A 23,512-nucleotide genomic window follows, 5' to 3' on the forward strand; every position below is an offset into this window, starting at 1 on the left:
GACAGATGCTGCAGAAAACTCAGAGCTCACAAGTCACTTTGAAAAGAGTGGAAAGGCATCTCATCCATGTCAGGGAACATGCAATCCCACTACAAACTGATAAAACTGAACTATATTTGGATACAATAAAGCAAAAGTGCTGCTTTGAGAGGTGGGTGTTTTCAAACTCACTGCCAAGAAGAATGGCTGCCTCAGGATTTTCAAAGTTCTTACAATCCTCACTGCTTGATAAGATTTTCCCCCCAAACCTCCCTGAGCGTAACCAGATGAGGTCTGGCTATGCGAGATTATATACTCTGCAATCATGCGAGCATGCTTAGTCTTGCAGAAACACATGCATTCTATCTTTCACTCTCTTTCTATCTCACACACATACTGACACACTCGCACACACTTAGGGGGAAGGCACATTTGAGCTGAATGAGAGTGTAATTGTGACTGTTTGGAGCCTGCTGGTTCTTCCATGTCACTGACCACATACTGTAAACAACAGGCAGAGTGTCAGCGCTTATTGAAGCCCTTCCTGGCCTTTAAAAAAATGTTTTCTGCAGTTTATTATGCTCACACATGTGCTTCTCTTCACTCTTACTTTTTCTGCATTCTTTTTAAACAATCTGCTGTCTGTCTTTCTCCTGCTACTTGTGCATTGTGATGCCATTGATCATAAAAACCTTTCCTCGGTCCATGTGTGTGTTTAGGACCAAGCCGACGCTTTAAGCGGGTAGTGGAGACGATTCAGAGCCAGTTGTTAAGCACACACGACCAGCCTGGGGTCCAGCAGCTCTCTGGTAAGTAGAAATTCCATTTTTTCAACAAATAATTAAAAGATCTTCTCCAATACTCTTCACCCTTACCCCCAAACGCCTCATCTGCCCATCCCGCCCCTTTGGCGACCCTTCTCACCGCTGAAGCTTAGCGAAATTGCTCTCCTCTCTGCGCTTGAAATTCCCCGAGCCACCCTCCGCTTCTGGAAACGGCTTTCTTTTGCATGCCCATGCCTCACTGCCATGAAAGAGTGGGAGTTGCTCCCGAGCAGTGACTACGGGTCAAATGTTGCCTGGTTGCCCTGGCCATGGAGATTAGAGCAGAGGCAGGGTAAGCTGATTTGCATTCTGCTACTTCTGCTTCCAAGAATGATTGTAGGAGCTTGTCACCATGGCAACACCGCTGCACCTCAACACACTCCCACAATGCACTGCTCTGCACAACCACACCACACCTGACAAGCACTCTCCTGGTCTCTCTCTCTCTCTCTCTGGGTGCTTGTACAATAGGACCCTCTCCCTTTGTGTGTCTCTGTCCAGGCACCAAGCAGATACAAAAACCTCTGACGGACCTCTTAATCAACATAGAAGCGCTTCACCTTTTTTGACGTTATTATAAACCTCTGTCCACTCAATGTTCTTTGGGTTGATGCCGAGTCCTTGGACCTGTTCACGTCTGTTCTTTCCCCCAAAGTGGTTTCATTTTATGAAGTCAAAGCCCAGTCTGGACGATGACGATAAAAAAGTCAGAATTATGGGTTCCGTCTCTTCCTGTTCTGCTCTCAGCATGTCCTTCCTCGTGAACATCTGCTCTGTTAATGTGCGTCTCAGTCGCCATCCTCATGACAACAGCTCCACCTCGTGGTCGGGCCTTGAACTACTACCAGCCTTAAACAAGCTTAATCTCATTCATGACTGTTCTCAGTGAGTCTGTATGTGTGCATCCCTCATTTACACTTTGAAGCCATTCATGAGGTCTGATGCCAGTTTCTGAATTGATAGTAAGAAAATCATATGACTTGGTTCTGTTTTCCATATGCTGTAGGTATCGTGGGTAGGCTGACCTTTTTCATGTTATGTTATTCTCACTGGCATTCATGAAATCAGACATTCATTCAACCTTTATTACTCTAAATCTTGAGATATCATTGAGATTATTTTGTCGACAACAACATCAAGAGTACTATCGATAATGCAACAAAAATGAAATAATTAAAAGTAACAACTGTTGCAATTAATGCATTTTCTTAAGACAGTCCTCCCTGAGCTTCCCCTGAGCCGGAGGGACAACCAGAGGAGACTGCTCAGGGGACATGAGAGGTTTTTATTGGGCTTTAGGAAATTAAAAAGTCGGATTGGAGCCAATCCATTAAATGCTAAATTTAAAACATGTTTTAAAAATTGTCCATGTCATTAGGTATCTAGAAAATCTGGCAGAATGGTTCTGCACAAGCTACTCATGTAGAGGGAGTTACAGTTGTTAAGGCAAGGAGTTTTTAAATGAAAATGTAGCTTTTTAGTTAGAAATAGCAGTCTTGGGGTGCAGATGGCCCAGCAGTTAGATCACTCCCCATGTACCGAGGCTATAGTTCTCCTAGCAGGCGACCAAGGTTTGATACCGACCTGTGGCTCCTTTCCCACATGTCAGTCTCCACTCCCTCTCCCTGGTTTCCTACTCTATGCACTGTCCTATCTAATAAAGGCAAAAAACAAAACAAAAAACAAAACAGTCTTTCAAAAGGAGTTTATCATGCAATGACAGTTGGCAGAGATTAGAAAATAGATGACTGATGAGTTAAAGAGGGCCAAACAGCACGGCTTTAGTTTTCAGGACTTTTGGACAACCAAAACTAAGTGTGATTAAATTGAAACGCATGTTGTGGGTTTTATTTTCCACAGCAGAGATTCCATTGTAAGAGCAAATCTTAATTTATAAGATCCACTTAAAGCATCAGTGGTTCCTTTAAAGTGCTTCACAGCTATAACATGTCAAATAGCTCTGTTCATTACTAATTATCACAGCTGAGTATAAAAGACCAGCTCCCTTTGATCAAGGTCAGACTTAATTAATTTCATGACTTTAAACTATTAAAGCGTTTCAGAGTGTTTTATGAATCTTTGAACAGGTCGATCTGTGCTTGGCAGTAAATAAAAGCACAGCAGTTAAACTCAATTTCCTCCGCCCCCGTCTTTCCTTTGACCTCCTAACACACCTTTCGAGCTACCTGACCACAGGGCTTTTCAAAAGAAGCCAATAGCTGTAATTAAGAATAGAAATGGCTTTGCATACCAATGTGTGTCAAACAAAAGGCTTCATCAAGTCCTGGTCATTATGTCCCCTAATCAGCACTAACAGTGGCGTACCTGAGAGCTTTGGCTTAGGGAGACAATAGAGGAGTGGAACAATGACAGATGTGAGGAGGAAGGTAGTGAGCTTACTTCAGGACTACAGAGAACAATTATTCATTCAGAGAGAGAGTGTGTGTGTGTGTGTCTGTCTCATTGAACAGCTAACATCATTAACTTTTATGAGTTTACTGTCAGTTTAGAAAATGTGCAGATTTGGGTGGAGTTCAGTGACTAAATGTGGAATATTTTCACACATGAGAAAGTAGAAGGGAGCACGAGGGAGATGCTGGCTGCAAACATTTTCCAGCGGGGTGATAGAGCTGGCAGAACCAACTGCAATGAAGAAACCAAGACAACAACAAAACCACTTTTATTCATGCATGACTACACAAAGTCTGCCCAGGTCACCAGACTTCTGCAGCCAAAAAAAATCCCCTTTGTAGCAGAATACACTATCCAAACCAGTGTGCTTTCAGACAGACAGACAGACAGACAGACAGACAGACACTGAGGTATAGAAATATGTTGATCAAAAGTTATTGCTTTTGCTGTAGGCAGACTTAAAGCACAAACATTACTGTGTTAGATACCCCTGAGCTGGTGTCTTCAGTGTCTTTGTCATTCATCAACTTTGTCTTAAGTTTTGAGCTTTATCAATATTGTTCCTCCATCTTGTGAGCAGCTTCTAACTGGCCCAGAGAGTTTCTTTATTGCGTCAAGCTTTCTTGTTTTTCATCATACTGTGTATTTGTAAAGGAAATTTACTTTAGTATCAGTCAACAGACAGCAACACTCTTAAATTTGGTTGCTTGATTTTATTTATTTTTTTTACAGCGTATTGTGTGTTTTCACTCGCTGTGCTGTGACATGGATGTTTTATCGGAGCTCAAACATCACACATTTTCGACAAGCCTGCTCGGGCAGTCCTCATCCTCACAGTGTCTGCTTGTCCTCCTCTACCTCCTCCTCCTCGCCTCTGCCTGCTCTGTCTTACCTGTGCCAGCTGCGTCTCTATCCTGTGAACCCCATTGTTTATTAGTTTGTTTGTTCTCTTTCTTCTCTCTTTTCCCCCCTTTTTTTTTTGTCCTCCTCTCCTCTCTTCCCGTCCTTGTACCTAGGCAGCCCATTGAGTAACTTCTTTGACGTAATAAAACAACTTTTTTCAGACGAGAAGAACGGACAGGTGCCCTACCCTTCTGGCACACCCTCCAAGCGCTGCCCCTCGCCAATGCACGTCCGGAGGCATGAGCCTGAAAATAATGACACCAAATGTCCTGTGGCAGGCCGAGAAAAAGCCAGGTTGTCGCTGGCATCTGTGGGGACGCAAGAGGAGTCTTAAAAACCAATCACAGTATCTCTATGAGCCAGAGGAACAGAGGGATTACCTCTTGAAACAGCTGGATGTACATAATCATTTATGGACATTTTTTTAAATGAATTTATTTAGATAGAAATATATTAAGAGAATCAAAGTGATATTTTGAGAGAGAAAAAAAACACACACTACACATCACAACCACACACTCCTGTCCTTCCATCTCCCTTTCACCACCCCACCATCATTATCCCCCATCTCCACCCCGAATATTTGATCACCTGTGCTCTGTTTGTGCTCCCTTGCTGCTAACCTGTGTGATCACCTGACTTGTTTCTGATACCAGGTATCATCCAGAAAACCTATTAAGTCCCTCCTCCTGCTCCCCACTCCGTCAAGCCTCCTCCAACCAACCCCTGCACCCCCCCCCCCCCCCGCCCTGAGCGCGCCGAAAGAGAGACGGACATTTGTTGACGGAGGACTGCTTTTCAGAGGTGCGCCAAAGGGTGGGGGTTACCATGGAAACAGACCCTTCATGCAGACTTCTGCCTTCATCTCCCTCTGAGCCCCTTTTTTCCCCACCTCCGGCAGCCATCAGTAGAAGTAGATGAAAATACCTTAAGCGTCCACCCTCTCCCATCTGAGAAACACACAAACACTCACATGTGCACAAGTAATACACACACCTCCCAATAAAAACCAACATCCTCCTCTCCAGCCTCTTTCCCCTCCTCAAGGAGCATTCGTTATTTGGAGAACAAACATTTTTCAAAAAGACACTACACAAAGAAAACATAAACATGCATACATGCACAGGTCCAGTATGCACTATAAAACTCTGGGATGTATTAACAAGAACACAAAAGAAGACACACTGACTGATTCGTAGGAGGAGAGAAGGGGGAGGAGTTTACGTGGAAACGCCCAAAACAGCCGACGCAGATGCTTGCTGGATTGTATTTCTTTGCTTTTTAATGTACTTTCTTTGGGAAAAATGGGTTGAAAATACTAAATGACTTTAATAGACTTGACACTATTGCTGCAAAACGGACTGGAATTGTGATTTCAGAGAGGAGCGGGGTGAGAGCAGAACAGGGAAAAGTGAGGGGTGGGGGGGGCAGTGGGAAGATAATATGATAGTACAGGGTTGGGTTTGGGGGGTGCGGGTGGGTATGTGGGTATTTAAATGAATGATCTATTCTGTTGTACAGACTGATATCATTTCTTATGTAAAAAAAATGAAATGTCTAGTTGTGACACTATGTTTAGATACCATAGGGTCAGGTTGGTAAACCTGCGCCTGCCACAATATTGTTCTGTTAAATTCTTTGTGTATATTTTGTTACATGATCATTTCTGTCTCTGTTTTAATGACCTAATAATGATCCAAACATTCCTGTTTGTGTAATCTGCAGCACTTTGTCTTTGTTCGTTTTCTCCATCTATACCTCTCTCTTAGACTCACATACCAGCAGTAGGAGTAGAGGAACAAAAAATGATGACGTGATAAATGCAACTGTGGATATTTTTGTATTTTTGTCCTTATTTATTCATGTTTGTTCATCTCACTGTTGGATTTCCTATTTTATTATAACCTGGCTATTTATATGAACAAAGCTGTTAGGTCAGTTGAATGTTATTTATTACCCTCTTGTGTGTTCGTAAATGGGACAACATTTAAAGAAAAAGAATTCACTTTTTTCTTTTTTTGTTCTAAATTTAACATAATTATGTGAACATGGACAAGTCACAACTTCTCTGTTCCCTTAATGTCTGTGAAAAGGGAAAGAGGACTTGTGGGAACTCTTGGGAAAAAAATGATTTACCAGTAATTTAAGAATGTAGACGTAGCCTCTTTTTGAAGAGGGAATATGCTCTTCTATTGATATTTGTCAGTTTCATATTATTGTGCTTGTAGGCCAGGCCTGAGAAGCAGGATGCCACAGATCCTGATCTTCTTCTTCTCTTTGTAAATAGAAAGACAAACTGTTGGGGGTTGATTGTCTTCTCAACCATGCTGGGGATTCCTGCTCTATGCTTTTAGCTTGTAATGCTGTGTGCATGTCAAACATGAGCTTTTCTTTGCATGGCTTTAGTGTTCATGTTCCATGCCAAACTCTCTCCTTCTCTCAGCCTTCATCAGTCCTCTCCCTCTCTTCAAAAACAACCTTTTAAACTCCCCCTCTGTCCCTTACTTTCCACCCTCTATGCTTTGATTTCAAGCCTTCCTTTTTTTTTGTATTGTTCCCCACACTTATCTCTCCCCTCCTCCCTCTCCTCCTCGTATCTTGTGCACAAAGTTTTTTGAACGATGCTTCCTTTACTCTGTACTTCTCTCTGGAAGGTTTCGGAGGTTTAAGCTCTCTCCACCTGTTTTTTGGTTGCAGAGGCACAGTGAGGGGATTCAAGTACACAAACACAAAGCAATACCCTATTGTTCACCCTCCTTTCTGTTTTCTACAATGGGAAGCTAGCAGCACCAAGGACATGTGATCATTCTGAGGCCCAGAGCGGGTCTTTTGACAGAGCAGGAACAAAACTGACTGATGTAATCCCCATATCAAATAACTGTGAGCATCTTCAGTGCTGAAACAAATAAACTCATTAAGTTATTGTGTCTTTGTTTGCCTTCTTTGTGACTGCATGTAGGGTTAAGTGTGGACCTGAACTAAATGTCCTGAGAGTTTTTTTAACTGCCATATGCTCAGGCTTTTCTCATTGGTCATTGAAATGAAGACTACAGAGATATATAATAATTCCTCCCAGTCTATTCTTTTTAAAATGTCTTAACTTCATATTTTCTATTGTGTGCGTGAATACCTTTATGCCGTAGATCTGTGCATTTGCAGGTTGCCGTTCCCTTGGATCATAGGTAAGTGCACACATGCTCCTAAATACAGATTGACACCCTCCTTGTAAATGTTTTGAAATAATGTGTACCAATAGAAAGAAAATGCTTGTTAAGCAGGTTTATTACAACTTTCAGTATTAAAGCAGACTTTCTGTGACCAAATTCCCATGTTGGATTCAGCTGCTGTACCTTTGTAGAAGCATTAAACCTCAGCATACATAAGCTTAATCAACTGTCAATGTACCTGGAAAAAACAACAGCTACACAAAAAGCCATTTTTTCAAACAATAATATTAATATTTGCTTGGATTAAAAAAAACAAAATAAAAAGGGAACACCCCGATAAATACTCTCACATCTTTTTTTTGTCATTAAATAGAAAATGTCCATCCCACTCTTCAGTAAGTGTTTTGCTTCTGTGGTCATACATTTTTAAAAATACAAAATAAGAACGTACAGTTACATAGACAGTACATTTGTTCATCCAAAGCTAACGTCAGTACTGGAGGCACAGAGTTCCCCTCCTTCCTCCCACTCTGCACTATGAGTTTGAAAGTGAGCCACAAGTCCAGCATGGCCCCCTCACAGGATTCTCTCATGTTTGCTTCAGTCTTATGTCCCTTCAGATTGCTTCAGTCAGAACAAGTAGGGTGTACTGATCCCAATCCTCTCAGACAAATATCAATTTGCCAGTTCTGTCCACAAGAGGTCAGCAGTGTTCCATTATTCAGAGCTCCCACCTGTTGCATCCAACTGTTGCTGCTCCTTTAGGCTTCCTGAGCCTTGGAGAGAGAGCATAAAATTGTCCTTTTTTTTACCTTATACATGCTGCACACTGCAAAAATAATGGCAAGGTGGTGGTCTTGGCACAAAATATGAAACACTGAATTGTCAACAGAATTAAATGTAACACTGTCAGTGTCAATGTCTTGAGGGAGATGCTTGTCAAAAGACTTAGGAGAACATCTGTACTTAAAGTATTAAAACAGCTGTTTAACGTCAGATCCTGTGTCTGTGATAACACAAGACTTCTCCTTGGACTGCATCGTTCATCCACTTATCCATGTCTTCTGTCCTCAGACTCGGGAGGTGACATGGAGAGAGCGTAGTCGCTGAGCCAGGGTGATCTCCAGCTCCTCCAGAGGTGAGTCTCCCCGACTGTGAACCAGCATAGAAGTGGAGTTGTTTCCTTGTCGAGCGGCGGGAGGTCCCAGCAGCAGGCTCTTGAAGGCCTCTCTCTCCAGAAGAGCAGGCATGTGCTGCAAGAAGTAACCCTCACAGAATGAGCTCAGCTCTGCTGAACCATGGACCTGGGAGAGTACATAGTTATGGTCAAATATCCTGACACATTAAATTATAGATGTAAACTACCAAGAAAGCAGTGTAGAACTGAGGATTTTTATTATGTAACATAATGCCTTTCATTCAGAAATATAATTTGTGGAATATGAAACCTCAATTCACTGAAGAAATCTAGTTTTTAATCTATGAAAGATCTCTTAAAGTCAGTATAAAACATTTTCTCTCAGTGAGAGAGTAACCTTAGTTACAACAGCACAAAAGCCCAGTTATGCTATAATATCTCATTTGCATAGTTCACATAACAGAACAGAGTGATTCAGTCTTCTCACTGTGTGTGTCTGTGTGTGTTACCTTAGCAGTCTTGTAGATGCTGACTGCATTATCCAGGTTGATGTGCCGAGAGCACACGAGTTCACAGTGTCTTTGTAGCACCCCAAGCCGGAACAGACTCGCAGCTGATAACAACTGTAGGACAAATGACAAGTACATGTTGGCACTGGAGAAAGACGGTCTTATGTTTCATTTTGTAACATGATGAGAGCAGCAGTGAGGTGCAATTCTGATATATGCAACAACTCTGTATTAGCTGGAAAAAAAACATGTTTTTTCCATTTATCTCTTAAGAATATAAAGTTATGGGGTGCAATGATTCATTTTGTCAAACACTGGCTGCATTCTTCTGCCTGATTCCACTTTTATCTGCATTAAAAAAAAGAAAAGTGTGTGTGCACTTAAAGCAGTTTTATGAGCCTCCATAGACCATTGTAATGGATGCCACTTTTGGAGTGTTATTTTATTTTCTCGTGGGGTTGACTTGATCATAAACTAACTTTTGATGAATCCTTGAAAAGGCACAACATGCATTGCATTTACAGGGCTTTACTAAAGGTACAAAGCATTTTCACTGTTTACAGTACAGAGAGAACATTGTTGAGCTACGTTTGGAGAAGGACAGCTGGACAGGAAATTGAAGTTTTTTCTTCTGTGTACTATCTTAATGTTCATTTGTTAGACTCTAAACCAAAATAGGCTTTTTTGTACAAAAGAATACAACAATTTATCTAATGTTTGTTTGTTAGAGCAGTAAATTGCTCATGTTATTATCTTCTATTTTTGGAACTAACTAGAAAACACATTAAGATTTCTTAGAAGAAGATGATGTCACACGACTACCAGGAAAAGAGTGTGCACATATTTAGCGAGACTTACCTCCAGCAGGTCAGGAACATTATTTCTCAGTGACTCTGTTCCTCCACAGTACAGGTATGACATCATTATCTGCAGAAAGGTCACAGGTCTCATTCAAGTACAAGTGAGTTCTGTATTTGGAGTAAATCATGTATCACATGCACTATGTCCAGAGATTGTGTTTCCAGCATTAATAAAATAAGGCAACACTTTATTTTCATAAGGTAATAATGTTTTTAGCTGTTACCTGGAAAATGCTGTACTTGATGTCACTGATCTCAATCTCTTTGTTGGGGCTTCCATCCGTACCAGAGGAGGCCAGCAGAGACTTGAATCTAAAAGCAAATATACAGTACATGTGTCATTAGAGGCCTTTAAGTTGTTGAGCAGGCTGTATGAGAGATAGAACGTTTCTATCCAGTGTGATTTTCTCTGCACGCACCGGTCTGAAGCTGTGATCAGCAGGACTCTGTGGGCGTAGAACGGTTTCCCCTCCACCACAAATGTCACATCTGACATCTCCTGGTTATTCAGGAAGTGAGGGTCTGTTGGAAAAAATAGCAGCACCTCATTACTAATTTTGATCGGATTTACTGCTTACAGCAAATATATACAACCAGAGGATGTTTCATGGGTCAAACAAAGCAGAAGACAATTTGAAGCTATTTTCATATTAAAATAATCTGGCACATGTGCCAAACAAGCCCTATTCCCATCTTTTATATTATAATGAATCTCAGCTTGTAGTTATTTTAAAATGTTGCTCTGAAAAACAGGCAACTTTGAAAGATCACCTCTTAGCTGAAGTGGACTTGGCTGGGAGGGGTTTTCTCACTATTTTGTATTATTTAATAATCAAAAAAACTAAGTAATGAATCAGAAAAATATCATCACAGTCAATAAAATAAATAGAAACAGATTCGTATCAAGTCATCCACACTGAACACTTGGCTATTTCTATATAAGAGTCATAGTTTACTTACCCAACTGTGCTGAAAGAGTTGCCTTCTTATCGGGGACGGCTGGGAGAGGTGCTGGGCCAAAACAGTGACTAAAAATAGTCGCCAACTGCTGAATGATGGCATCATTCTGGAGAAAAGTGACAGAACAGAGAGGAGGGCGTTATATCACACATCCAGACTCATGTCTTTCTGATAACATGAGGAGGAGGACATGCACACTTGGTGTTTAATGATACCTTAGTTGTTCGTAAGATGTTGAACATCAGGGGCAGGCCTACAGTGACCAGCTCCTCACAGTAGTCCTCTTCTCTGATGGTGGTGAACTCTCTGAGGAGCGAGAGAGTGACCCCGGTTCTGGACTGCAGCTGGGCACAGCGCAGAGACTCCAGCCACACATGTAGTTTCCATGGGACACCTAGAAAAAAACAGGAATAATAAGTACCGTTTTCAAAGTGAGCACACTTTAAAAAAAGTAGGTAATCATCTATTTTTCATCTGATAGGTACCCAAAGTTCTAAGCTCCATGGTGACATCCAGATAACCGTGCTCAGCACTGTAGTAGCTGGCCTCTTGCAGAGCCTTCATCCTGGCCTTGCAGAGCCGCGGTATGCCCACCTCAGGCTGCGACCCGGAGCTGGAGGAAGGGGTCGGGAGAGGGGAGAGAGGGAAGAAAGGGCAGATCCCAGCCTCCTCACCCTCAACCCCCTCAGCTAAGATCTCCTCCAGAGACAGGACATCCTCTTTGACTTGCTGGGGCTGAGTCAGTAGCTTTCTCAGCACGTTCCTGACAAGACAAATGGGAGGAAGAAGGGGGGGAGGGAGAAAGAGGACAAGAGAGGAAGTGAAGAAAGACACCAAAAAAAGACATTAATATATGTCCTTACTGCAACACATAAATCCATTTCTGTGACCTGGTAGCCTCCTCTCTGATTACATAATCTGTCACCTTCACATTGGAATGTGAAGTGTTGAGTCTACACTGTGTTAACACAGACACACAGTGAACAGGTGGAGAGGTTTACACTGCCAGTTGGTGCTCAAAGACAGATGGACTTTGAATAGAAGGCAACCCTTTTATACTCTCAAGGTATTCAATTTTACCGCATGAAAGAGGGATAACTCTCTCCTAAGAGCTTTAAGAGCAGACTCAGGTCACATACGACAGATTGCTGATACACTTAGTGCTATTTTTTCTGCATTACTTTCTTCACTGAAGTTCAGAGGTCAAAAGCAACCAGTTTGTCAGCAGCATCTGTTGATATCAGACTCAGGAGCCCTTACCTGTGACCGTGTGCCGCTGCATGACTGAAGCAGTTCATGTCTTCGTAGAGGGACGATGTCAGAGCATTTCCATCGTGGGTCTTTGATAAGGGGTCTGCGCCTCGGGCCAGGAGCAAACTCACCATCTCATAGTTGCCTGGGTAGAACATGTACACATATAAATTTAATATTTCACAAGTACCTACTATAAATATCTTCACAGTTTGCGAAGCAATACTTCCAGTAACTTATCCTCCTTGTGCTTTTCCACATGGGTGCATTATACAATCAAATCTTTTGTATCTTGTATACTGTATGTCTTCTTTAATGCTTTGTTGCACTGACTGCTGGGAAGGCTTCGTTTTCCTACAAGGACAAATTTAGTTGTATTTCTTAACTTTGAATTTTAGAACAAGCAAACTCATTCATATCAGGCTCTATTTACTAACTGTCATTGCAGTTATGTAGAGCATGTGTCTCTTTTACTACTACATGTGTGGCTTTAGATGATCCCGCAGAGGAATGCTGCCCAGAGGCTTCTAAACAACCACAGGCAGCACTCGGCTGCTTTCCCTGTGCCTTCATTTACCCTCTCATTTCCTCATTCCTGTAGCATGTGTCTTTCAGGACTCAGTTCTGTGCTACTCGGGGAAAATGTAGTTCACCACTCTCATGGAGAACAATCATTTTGACAACTAATATGAGTGAATTGTGCCCTTTAGACATTAATCTTCTGCTTTGTTTGACCCATGAAACATCCTCTGGTTGTATAAATTTGCTGTAAGCAGTAAATCAGACATCATAAATGCGATCAAAACATGGACCTACCATATGCAGGACAACCCTCTAACATCAGCTGTGCCTTGTTTTATTGGGTGGCATAGTGCTGGGTGTGTGTGCGTGTGTGTATGTGTGTGTGTGTGCACGTGTTTGCCCACCTGCTGCTGAAGCCAGCTGCAGCGGGGTGTCTGCTGTACTCTCTTGTCCGTTTCGGACTGCAGCTCCCTCCACGTTGGCTCCTGCATCCAACAGAAGCTGTGAATACACATCACATCTGTTATAGTGGGCCATGTCTGACATCCTGTAACTCATTTATGGCCTGACCTTTGACCACACATATTTAGCTTAGGACATTCGTCGGGGTTTCAACATGTGTGTGTGAGATTCTAACCTGCACTACAGAGATGTGTCCATGCAGCACAGCGAACGTGAGGGCAGCCCAGTGGCGACTGTCAGGGTTTACAGATGGGTGCTTTGGGGAGCATGGAGGAACCTGGCAGCGCAGGAAAAATGACAGTTACGATCACAAAGATTGATATAGTTCTCCTGTAGAGCACAATTTAAACAATAACAACTACACTACTTTGACTGAATTGAGGTAATTATAATAATAATATAACCTGAAAGATTGTAATAAATGTGTCTATATGTTGAAATTGTTTAAGCATATTTACCGCAACATCAAGGTTGGCCCCAGCATCGATCAACATCTGGACTAAGGCCTCGTCTCCAGCTGCACAGGCATACATCAGAGGAGTCATCCCCTGAGAGAGGAAGAGAAAGAAATTCACATGAAAGAGGTGAAACAAATATCATTAAAAATGATTGTAAGAACCTATTTACTCAAGGTATATTATGCAGCAGTATTCCTCTCAACATGCTTCATGCACAAACAAACAAAAAAAAAACTATAATTGATATAAAAAGACAGATGTTCAGTACCTGGTCGTCCATGCTGTTGACTCCGTCTGGCCCCAGCAGATCGATGGCTTGGCCAATTAGATCTGTGCGTCCACAGTTCAGCATACGGAAACCCAAGTCTAGGTGAAACTTGTCTGTGGCAGCTTTGGAGTCCAGACGCTTGAAGGAGCTAAAGCAACACTCAGGCCTGATAGAGACAGAGACAAGAAGAGAATGATTAATACATGACTAGTTCACCTTCAGGGAAAGTAGCTGATTCCGGGAGGACGCACCCTTTATTTCACATGCAGACAGATAAAAACATTTTAAAAAAAAGTGCTACAAATATTTATCTGAGCCTCTTGTTCTTACACTGTACATTTGCATTTAATGTTTCCCTTTAATTGTACACTTCATGAAGAGGTTAATGAGCCACATTACAGTAAGCAAACAGACATTAAGCTCCCGTAGACAGTGTGTAATTATTTATAAAAGAACTAAATGAATACAGGCCTTATAGTGCTTGGGTTAAAGGAAGCACCACTGAAAGCACAACACAGTCTAAGCAATTAAGTTTCTGTTTCTTTTTATCTAAAAAAGAAGACGTCATTACCGCAAAGATGACATTACACCTGACTCATAAAATTGACTCATTATTTGTTGTTGGTTGTGCCATGTTACCAGAGCATACAGATGCAGAAGTACAGAGTGTGAGTGTGAGTGTGAGTGTGAGTGTGAGTGTGTGTGTGTGTGTGTGTGTGTGTGTGTGGTCCTATTTACTTCAGCTGTCTTGGTTCACAGTCCAGTCCTGAAAGAAGCAGCCTTGCAGTCTGTCTGACATCATCACTGTCCACCAATAGGCTCTTGCGATGCTCAGCGTGAACTATGGCCACTCTCATCCACTCCATCAGAGGCGGCAGCAACAGAAATGGCCTGTAAAAGAAAGAAAACGTAAATAAATGACTTGCATCAATCTACACATGGAACAGAAATATCTGTGAAATGTAAGATGATAAACTTTGTTTCTGTTTCAGTTCTTCTTCAGGTATCATACACAGGAACTGATGTGGACACCACCCCCACTTTTAACACACTTGATCAGACTGTGTAAAACTCTGATCTCAGTGCTGAGTGGGAGATTTCTTCACTCATGATTCAGTCATGCTGATAGGGAACTCATAAAGTGACTGAAACCAGATGTCTTACGTATGTCTGGGTGTACTTCCCCTCAGCCTGACCAATGCACGGTGAGTCACAATCAAATACACTCCCCCACTGCCTGTCCAGAGCACCTCACCTCTTCTAACAAATACATTTGCTGGCTTTTAAAAACCACATACTGTCTGCATTCTCTTTTACAGTCACCACACCTGCACATACACACGATTAGAAAACAGATGTGAACATACAGTATATATGACTAATCAGAGTTCCTATGTAAGTTTCCAGGTTGTGCCGTTGAACATCAGCTTTAAGTTGTGACAAGAGATGAGAGCAGAACTGTGACTTCGTCTAAACAACATCCTGCAGTGGCTTCTGAATAATCGGTCTATTTTTAAACAAGCTGGAGCAGAATAAAGCACCTCAGGGAGCTGAAAGAAGGTGCAGCACCCTGGCATTTTTATTAGATGCTCTCTGTAATCAAAACAAAACAAACAACTCAAGAAAAAGAAAAGTCAGAGAAACGAAAAAACGAAAAAGTCGAGAAAAGGATATAAAAATAGAACCGATGGACTCCATTGACCCGAGACTGAGCGATAAAGAAGAAAATGTCATGAGACAAAGTCAAGTAAAAACTGGAGTTGAGGAATGAAAGAGAGACGAACATTAGGTCTGCCCTCTTTTAGTCGTGGCATTCTAAAACTCATCTGGATGATTTTATTGCTCTCTTCTTGTGTCTCTTCATTGTCCTCCTTGTGTAACTATTCTTCTAAAATCCTTTAGAAACCACTGCTGATTATATGGCTGCCACGTCTGGCTGGTTATCTTGTACTAATCCCTTCTTGTCTGTGCCCTTCTCTCACCATATGTGCATTGAATGTGCCTGTGAACAATGACACATTGACTGTGAGTATTATTGTTCTTTGCTTTTATTCCTATGGAGCCTCAGTCAGAGCATGTTAATGATTGTTTGAACACTGTCTCCGTGTTATCAGAAGAGTTTCTAAGCTGCCGTCCTCCTGCTGTGATGTTATTCTTATCAGAGGTCATACCTTTGTTCTGAAAAGAAGCAAATACTATATAATGCACATGAGGAATACAGATGGAGCGTGGAGCGGTACACAATCATACAGCTCTGTAGTGTGCATGCTATAGGGATTGTAGTTACTGTTAATGAGCAGTGGGATCCCTGCTGCGCCATTTATTTTCCTCACTAGAAGCTACCTGTGGTTTCCTATAGAACAGCTCCTTCTGTACAACATCACTTTATCTAATTCAACAATAACTTGTCAACTATGTATATTATAAAGTGCATCTCCATTTTATCTTCTTTATTCCCTCACTGAAAGTAAGATTTACCTGAATTGTACACAAATGAACATTCAGGCAGATGAAAGCTGTGCATAAGCTTTCCATTAAGGTAACTGGATTTGATCAAATGATACAACCTGTTTCCTACATTTTATTAGAGAGACTTTTCAGTTGTAATGATATTGAACATTTGCATTTCCTTTATTATGTTATAAAAAGGCCTTAAAATAGCTTGCATTATGTCAGAGTTTTACAAATGTCCATGTACCCTGCTGTTTTCTCTTTCTCTCTGTCTTATTGTATCTTCTGCTGTTTCTGTCAACATTCTGCCTCAGTGCTTTATCAGTCTGTGATCAGTCAGGAGGAGGACCCTGCTGTCACCCAGGCGTGACGGTTAACAAGCAGACGAGGGGCTGATGGGAACAGAGGAGAAGCAGGAGGGGTTAAGTGTGTCTGATAGAGGCATAGAAGGAGGGTTGGCTGAGAATGGCTGGGAGGCAGGTGGGGTATGTCTTAATGAAGACAGGGGGTTGGGTGGCAGTCTGGAGACAGTGTAGAGTGATAAGAAAGGCAGGTTGAGTTGAGGAGGGGCCTGGGAATCAATGTTTTTGTCTTAAGGGGCTTCACTTAACCCAAATGTTGGGGCGTGCGAGTCTGTCTGTTGATGTGTGTGTCTGTCTTCTTACACGCTAAAAGGTAAACACTCGGCTACTTTACTGCTACTTGCTTCTGGACATGCACATGGAACGTCGACTAATCCAGAACTCAAGCAGCTCTAAACAGTCAAATAAAGCATCAAGTATCTCTCATTGATCAGTGCAAGATATTTTTTGTGTCCTCCACTATATCAATCAACATTTCAGTGTGTCTTATTGACATAGACTGTAAATATTAATGGACGAAGCCTGAGTGACATCACCCATCTGTTACTGCAGCGGGCTACGGAAGCTCATCGGCAGCCACCTCCATGCTGGAAATCCTGTCTCACCCTAACTTTCAGTCAACCTTACGACAGGCTGAGAACCGAAGCTGAGGTGGGATTTAAGCCTCTTGACGAACTGTTACATCGCGCCCACCTGTCAATCATCTCAGCTACCAACTAACTATGGATAACACGTATCGTTTACAAAATCAAAACAGAGCCGTTTTTAAAAAACGGCCATCACTGGCACTAATCAAACCTCTTTTGTTTTTTTACCAGGCTATAAATGTGTTAACAATGCTGTAAAAAACGGCTTTTTTGCCAGTCATGTGTATGTGACTTCCAGTGTTCCTGGAGCCGGCCTCAAGCGGACACTCTTATTGAGTAATATGATGAAAATTATAGTCAAAGAATAATTACCGAGATAGTTTGTAGTTTTTTTGTCATGGCTGGAGTTTTCATACCAATTAACCTTTAATGTTTTAAGTGTGTGTGTGTGTGCGTGCGTGCGTGTGCGCGCGCATGCGTCACCACAAATCAACCGAGGCCATATGTGTGTACACACCTTTGCCAGTGGCCCATACCTCCAGACAGATGGGACTTGGAGCTCTGGCCCCTGTCCCACAATTCATCGCTCCTTCTTTTCTCAAACCCTCTCTCCCTCTATCTTTTACAGCTCCCCCTTTGCCCCTCTCATCTGACCCCTGTGTCTGGGTTATGCCCCTCAGCCTGAAACACAAACTTCAGCTTCATCAGAGGGTCAGTGTGACATCAAAGCTTTGACGCCTGTTAACACTGAAACTAGATAGTGCTTCTGGCTAGCCTGCTGACCTGACGGGATAAGGCTACACACTGAGAACAGTGGGACGTAGACACACACAGACATCTAAACGCAAAGTCTCCCACACATGTTCACACACAGACGCACATATAAATGTTAGATCTGATTCATGGCACCTTTCTCACCAACACCTGGCTGGTCAGCTCAAATGGTGGTCAGGTGTGTTTGAACCCTCGGACATTAAAAGGAAAAGTCTTTTTCTCCCCAGGAGGCAACATCACACTGCTACACTAGTCCCATATGTCCTCTATCCTGAGGCCAATGTGACTGAGTTCCTTTTTTTTTTTAGAAACTTAAATGAGGTCTTAAAGCAGACCCCTTCATGTGCTGCAAAGGGTCAGGGTTAACCACTGATCTAGAGTCAGATTACTTTTATAAAGGCTCCATACAGGGGGATGTAACTATAGCTGATGTATTTGTGGTTAAAAGTCAGCTCAATTGGCTACTTCTTATCAGAGTAACACATCTATCCATTAGTGCTCCCTTCCATCCGCTGAGGGGAGCAGAGGGTTTGGGGTGGTCTCTTCACAGAGTTGGGTGGAAAATCAAGCGATTCTATAATTTAACAGATTAGTTCAAAATAATTTACAGCTCTCAGAAATGTTGTATTTCTGTGTACCGAGGCTCTTAAGCAAAGTCTTCAGATAGAAAACAAGTAGAATCTGATGTCTGTCCCACACTTACAACATGAATTGATGTTACAACACCATCGGTAACATCTATGTCTGAGTACCAGGTTTAAAGGATCATAACAAAAAGGCCATCTCTTTGATTCCTGAGGATTCTGCATTAAGGCTCTCGCCAGGCTTCCTAAAAGGTTTGACGATGTGGCCCACACAGATTTGGTGGTTTTGGGTTTCCACCAAAGATTTTTTATAAAGCTTTCAAAAGATGGTGAGCCCCAGAGATTGAGAGGCCCATTGAAGGAGAGACTGTCATTACCAGGCGCTCGTGTTGTAATCACTGCCAGGTTTGAGCTGCTCTGCTCTGCCACCTGAGTCTGACATGGTAACATTTACACACAGTCATACAAAGAAGCATGACAATAAACCTGGAGATGTGAAAAAAACACATGACACAAGACAAATAAAAATTAGTAGATGTTCAAAAGTATAGAATATAAGACGTTAAATCATTTCATCGTGCACTCATAAACCAGGCTGAAATACAGCCAACATTAAAAACATCAGAGGCCGAGAAAAGAGGGGTGTATATCTGCTGTTCTGTTCTCTTTGATGAGACGAGGAGCCCACCTTTGCTCACTTATAGTGTATCTGTTAACTATTAAATGTATGGGAGGCAGCTGGCGGTGTGTGTGTGTGTGTGTGTGTGTGTGTGTGTGTGTGTGTGTGTGTGTGTGTGTGTGTGTGTGTGTGTGTGTGTGTGTGTGTGTGTGTGTGTGTGTGTGTGTGTGTGTGTGTGTGTGTGTGTGTGTGTGTGTATGTGTGTGTGTGTTACACTATGCTCAGTGTTTTCTCTCATTTGCTAATGATCACAAACATGTGATTCTCTAGAGGTAAACACAATATGAGGAAAACAAACACACAAACATCTAACCAAATGAATAATATAAGCTGAACACACACTTTAGTGGGAGCTGCATCCCAAATGTAGACTTCAGTCCAACCTTTAGACAAACCTCCATACATCAGTATAAAAAGTGTTATTAACCTTTACAGCAAAAAGACCCATTTTCTATTGGCATGTTTTACATAAATACACTGGTGTGTGCGTGTGTGTGTGTGTGTGTGTGTGTGTGTGTGTGAAATGAGTTACAGATGCACACACACAATACGTGTCTGAGTGAATTTTATTTTTCTGAGGGCAAAACCCAGATGTGTGGTCAAGCTTCAAGTACTTTTAACTCACACACTCAATTGTAACTAACCTAACCTTAGCTGTTTGCACAACAGCCTCATGTTTGCCTTACTGCTGAATTTGACCATTTATGAACTTTATGTCATGTTAACTAATGTTTTAACAGGTTTCATAAATGTGTTTTGGAAGAAAGGAGACATTGTTCTCTGTTTCTTTCTATGGAAACCCAATAAAATAAAACTTAATTTCCTTGGGTTTATTAAAAGAATGTCAAAAGTTATCAGGTATGAGGCGCCAGATGGCCTAGAGGTGTGGTCGCACCCAAATGTACAGCGGCTCCTTTCCTGCATTTCATTCTAGACCCTCTCTCTCCACTGACTTCCTACTCTATCCACCGTCTTAACAAAGGTATACAAAGCCCAAAAATAACTCTTAAAACACAAAACTGATTTCAGTCTGACAAATACTTTGAAGCATTTGTCTCAGGACTGAAGACGAGAATTACCATAATTGTTCTACAAAGGCAAGTCAAAGAAGATAAGAGGAGACCCCTGACAGAATTACAGACCATTAGCACCTCTTAAAACTCCTAAACCACCAGTCTACAGTCTAATTAACGCTCTCAAGAACAATTCACCCTTCTGTCAGACTTACATTAGCACCTGGAGTCTTTTGCTTACCTGTCATTTACCCACAGAAAATTAACACTTCAATGACCAGGGGCCTAAGGAATGGTGGTCTGGGAAAAGGGGCTTACTTGATTAAAACCAATTTGATTATGTCTAAGTGTGGATGTTTGTGTATTTGTCATGTGCAGTACTGAAAGTAATCACATTATATGCAACCTCATGAAGCAAATGAAATCCCTAAAGAGGCTAAACACATTAACACTTATTTTCTGAGGGTTGAAAAAAAATAAAGTAAGAAACCCTGTCTGTAAGACTGATTTAATCTGCTAAAGCATTGAGACATGCTATTGTTAATGACATTAATGACTCCTACCTCTCCTTGCTAAGTGCCATGCGTGGGGGATCCAAGTTGGGATTCTCCATGGACTCCATTTGCGGGCAGCGCAGGAAGTAGTAAAGGGTGTGGAGGGCGTCCGGCGACCAGGACACGGGCTGCTGGGGACGGGTGTGGCGGGCGGGGCTCAGTCCTGGACGCACTGAGCTGAGGCGCTGCATGTGGTGCATGGCGCGGGACACCAAGTCACCTGGAACAAAGGATGTGGAAGACAGATCAGAAATACAGTTTTTATGTTGATATTTGTTCTAATAATTACATGACACCCAGTCTTCTAATGGGTTTAGTCTTTAATGGAGTAACAATAGACACTTTAATGGTAAGTTGGCCCAGAAAAAGTCACGTCACACATTAAAAAACAACTAAAACAAGAGTCTTCAGTGCTCAGTATAAACTGTGTTGGATTTCCCTTGCTTTTCTAAACAACTCTTTCACTCATGACTCTCTCTCTCTCCATGTTTCTAGCGATATTTTCCATTAGTAGTGTTGTTATCAGTAAACACAGCCAGACAGCCAGTCTAAACAGCCAACCATTCATCTTAACCACTGAAGGACTTAATGGGCTATGGGACAGTTGATCACAGGCTCTAATGAACCGTTCAACTGTTCAGTATTGACAGAGTTCAATCACAGCAGCACTTAGCTTAAAAAGGTGGAACTGAAGGGTTAGCCACTTGATCAAAATCAAGGTAGAGAACACTTCTTAATCTGTTTTGATTACATTGAGTGGAAATGCTTCTTTTTTAAAGAGGAAGACAAAAGAAATATGCAGCTTATCAGAGGATTCATCCACCCACAATGTGAGCTAAGTTAACAACCATGTGCAGTTGGATAAAGGCCAAATCAGATATGACTGTGTCCATTGGAGTTTATGAAACGTTATTAAAGAAAGCATGCATGGATAGATGCACGGATCCCAAATGGCGGGTGTGGGACTGCATGGAATAAAGTGTGTAGATAACATCCGAGGGCTTGACCACCGATGTCACAGCTGGAGTCTAGAGGAGTGATAAAATATCAGTTGTCACAGAGGGAGGAAGTGGAGGAGGGGCAGAGTGATGGAGGCAGGCCAGGTTGAACTTGGGCTTGTATAACGCTCATTTAGCATAATTACCCCTGGGTTCATTTCTAACCAGATTACTGTGAGTGGGAGGCTGCAAGGGAGCAAGGTTTTGAGGGTTCAGCCTTGTGAGTGTGTATGTGTAGGTCTCTATTAAGGGGTACTTCGAGGGGGGTTATAGTGAAGACCACCCCCCCCCCCCCCCCCCCGAAAAAAAACAGACCCCACTTCAAGCTGAAGGGCCTCCTTTGTGTTAACCACCAGCAGCAGCCCCTCCAGGAGGGGCTAGGAATTCTTGCCCAAGATGGAGAGCCTCTCCCTGGCTTTTCAGGCCCATATTGTGCCCCGAGGCTAATCTGAGCTACGGGGGTCAGAAGGATATGAAATACTTCATTCTTAGATTACAGCCTATGCTGGAGGCCTTGAGGTAGAAAGGCAGTGAAAAAACTATGACATAATTAGAAAATGTAGACTTATACTACTTAGTCAGTCAATTCAGTTCAAACATAATTGCTTACTTTTTTTTATCTGGACTTTATATGACCCCATATACTAATAGGCTTTACAAGCTTAAACACAACGCTTATTTTATTTGGGTTTGTCTAGTCCTAATCCTTTATATTTCCTTAAGTAAACTGGTCACATAATTATAGTTTCCCACAGATGATGAAGACCACCACAGAGCTGAGAATAAGACTGTAAAACTCTCTGAACAAGATGAACGGCTAAAATGATATTTCCAACAGTCAGGGACATTTATCAGAAATGCCCAGTATGCTTCCATCCGTCATGCTAATGTATGCTGTGTGTCGGAGTGTCTAGCCAAGTCCAGTTTAGTGATCCAGCAGGCCGGAGCAGCTGAGTACAGATGCTCCTATGTCCGCCTGGTCTCATGGGCTCAGATCAGAGTGCCAAGCCCTCTCTGAGTTTTTGTTGTGTGAATGCGTATCATTGAACACATGCCTCTGTTTGTGTGTGAGTGAGTGTGAAGGATGCCAGCCCTGCCCAGAACAGCCCAGCCTCACACCACCAGAGAGCTGTGGCACAAAGAGACCACTGAGAGAGTAAGTCAGAGAGGGAGCGTGTCTGTGAGCATGTGTGTACACTTTCTTAATGCCTCACTAATGCCGACGGTGTATGAACGTGGCCTTGTGCTGGAGGAACAAATGGCAGAGTGTTAGCTCATTTGGAGAAGGAAATCTACCCTGGCCCTCACAAACACTAATCTCCATCTCTCCACCTTTCTACCCGCACTGACGACCCCACTCCTCACCTCGCTACCTTTCCATCACAACCCCCAACCTCCACACATCTCAGTCCTGCTTTTACCACTAGAACTATGTACTCCATCCTTAAATCCCCCCACTATTCCTCCACATTCCTCCACTACCCTTTTTCTCACTTTTTTTTAATTGACCTGCTCTCTTGCAGTCTCCAAAATCAATCAGAGCCCCATGTTTAATCAAACCACATGTACAGTCGAGTACAGTAGGGCTGTGTGTGCATGCTTCTTTATTTACCAGCTTATGTCCACAGACACGGGCATCTAAGACTGTCAGTATTTCATGAAATCCATCCAATCTTTCAAACCTCAGTGGTTTGGAGGAAAAAAAGTCTCAGGGAGGTCCTCAATTCTCAATAGATTTAGTCTTTCCTTCACTAGATCCATGAATAAAGTGACAGAGTTCGGACACTTTCTAACATA

At 42.3% G+C, this 23,512-nt stretch overlaps 2 protein-coding genes across 10 annotated transcripts in view; one reads left to right on the plus strand and one right to left on the minus strand.

Moving 5' to 3' along the window:
• The window catches only part of brsk2a (BR serine/threonine kinase 2a), a 171,254-nt gene extending 164,213 nt beyond the window's left edge, over positions 1-7,041 (plus strand). For 7 of the 9 annotated variants that reach the window (XM_065956660.1, XM_065956663.1, XM_065956666.1 and 4 more), the window contains 2 exons: positions 699-788; positions 4,232-7,041. In XM_065956660.1, the coding sequence (XP_065812732.1) occupies positions 699-788; positions 4,232-4,452 (311 nt within the window). In that variant the 3' untranslated portion in view covers positions 4,453-7,041. The remainder of the gene's footprint in view (positions 1-698; positions 789-4,231) is intronic. The other 2 variants (XM_065956665.1, XM_029278770.2) reach the window with 1 other exon arrangement.
• Positions 7,042-7,382: 341 nt separating this feature from the next.
• Positions 7,383-23,512, minus strand: part of abtb2b (ankyrin repeat and BTB (POZ) domain containing 2b) — a 42,693-nt gene continuing 26,563 nt past the window's right edge. The window contains exons 3-17 of the mRNA XM_020642876.3: positions 20,727-20,937; positions 14,452-14,604; positions 13,714-13,879; positions 13,446-13,535; positions 13,163-13,264; positions 12,930-13,026; positions 12,013-12,148; positions 11,238-11,515; positions 10,968-11,146; positions 10,753-10,858; positions 10,212-10,314; positions 10,017-10,104; positions 9,791-9,859; positions 8,933-9,046; positions 7,383-8,589 (exon numbers count right to left, since the gene is read on the minus strand). Of these exons, the coding sequence (XP_020498532.1) occupies positions 8,356-8,589; positions 8,933-9,046; positions 9,791-9,859; positions 10,017-10,104; positions 10,212-10,314; positions 10,753-10,858; positions 10,968-11,146; positions 11,238-11,515; positions 12,013-12,148; positions 12,930-13,026; positions 13,163-13,264; positions 13,446-13,535; positions 13,714-13,879; positions 14,452-14,604; positions 20,727-20,937 (2,126 nt within the window). The 3' untranslated portion in view covers positions 7,383-8,355. The remainder of the gene's footprint in view (positions 8,590-8,932; positions 9,047-9,790; positions 9,860-10,016; positions 10,105-10,211; positions 10,315-10,752; positions 10,859-10,967; positions 11,147-11,237; positions 11,516-12,012; positions 12,149-12,929; positions 13,027-13,162; positions 13,265-13,445; positions 13,536-13,713; positions 13,880-14,451; positions 14,605-20,726; positions 20,938-23,512) is intronic.

This window comes from Labrus bergylta, chromosome 7, assembly GCF_963930695.1.
Source record: "Labrus bergylta chromosome 7, fLabBer1.1, whole genome shotgun sequence".
Classification (NCBI taxonomy): Eukaryota; Metazoa; Chordata; class Actinopteri; order Labriformes; family Labridae; genus Labrus; species Labrus bergylta.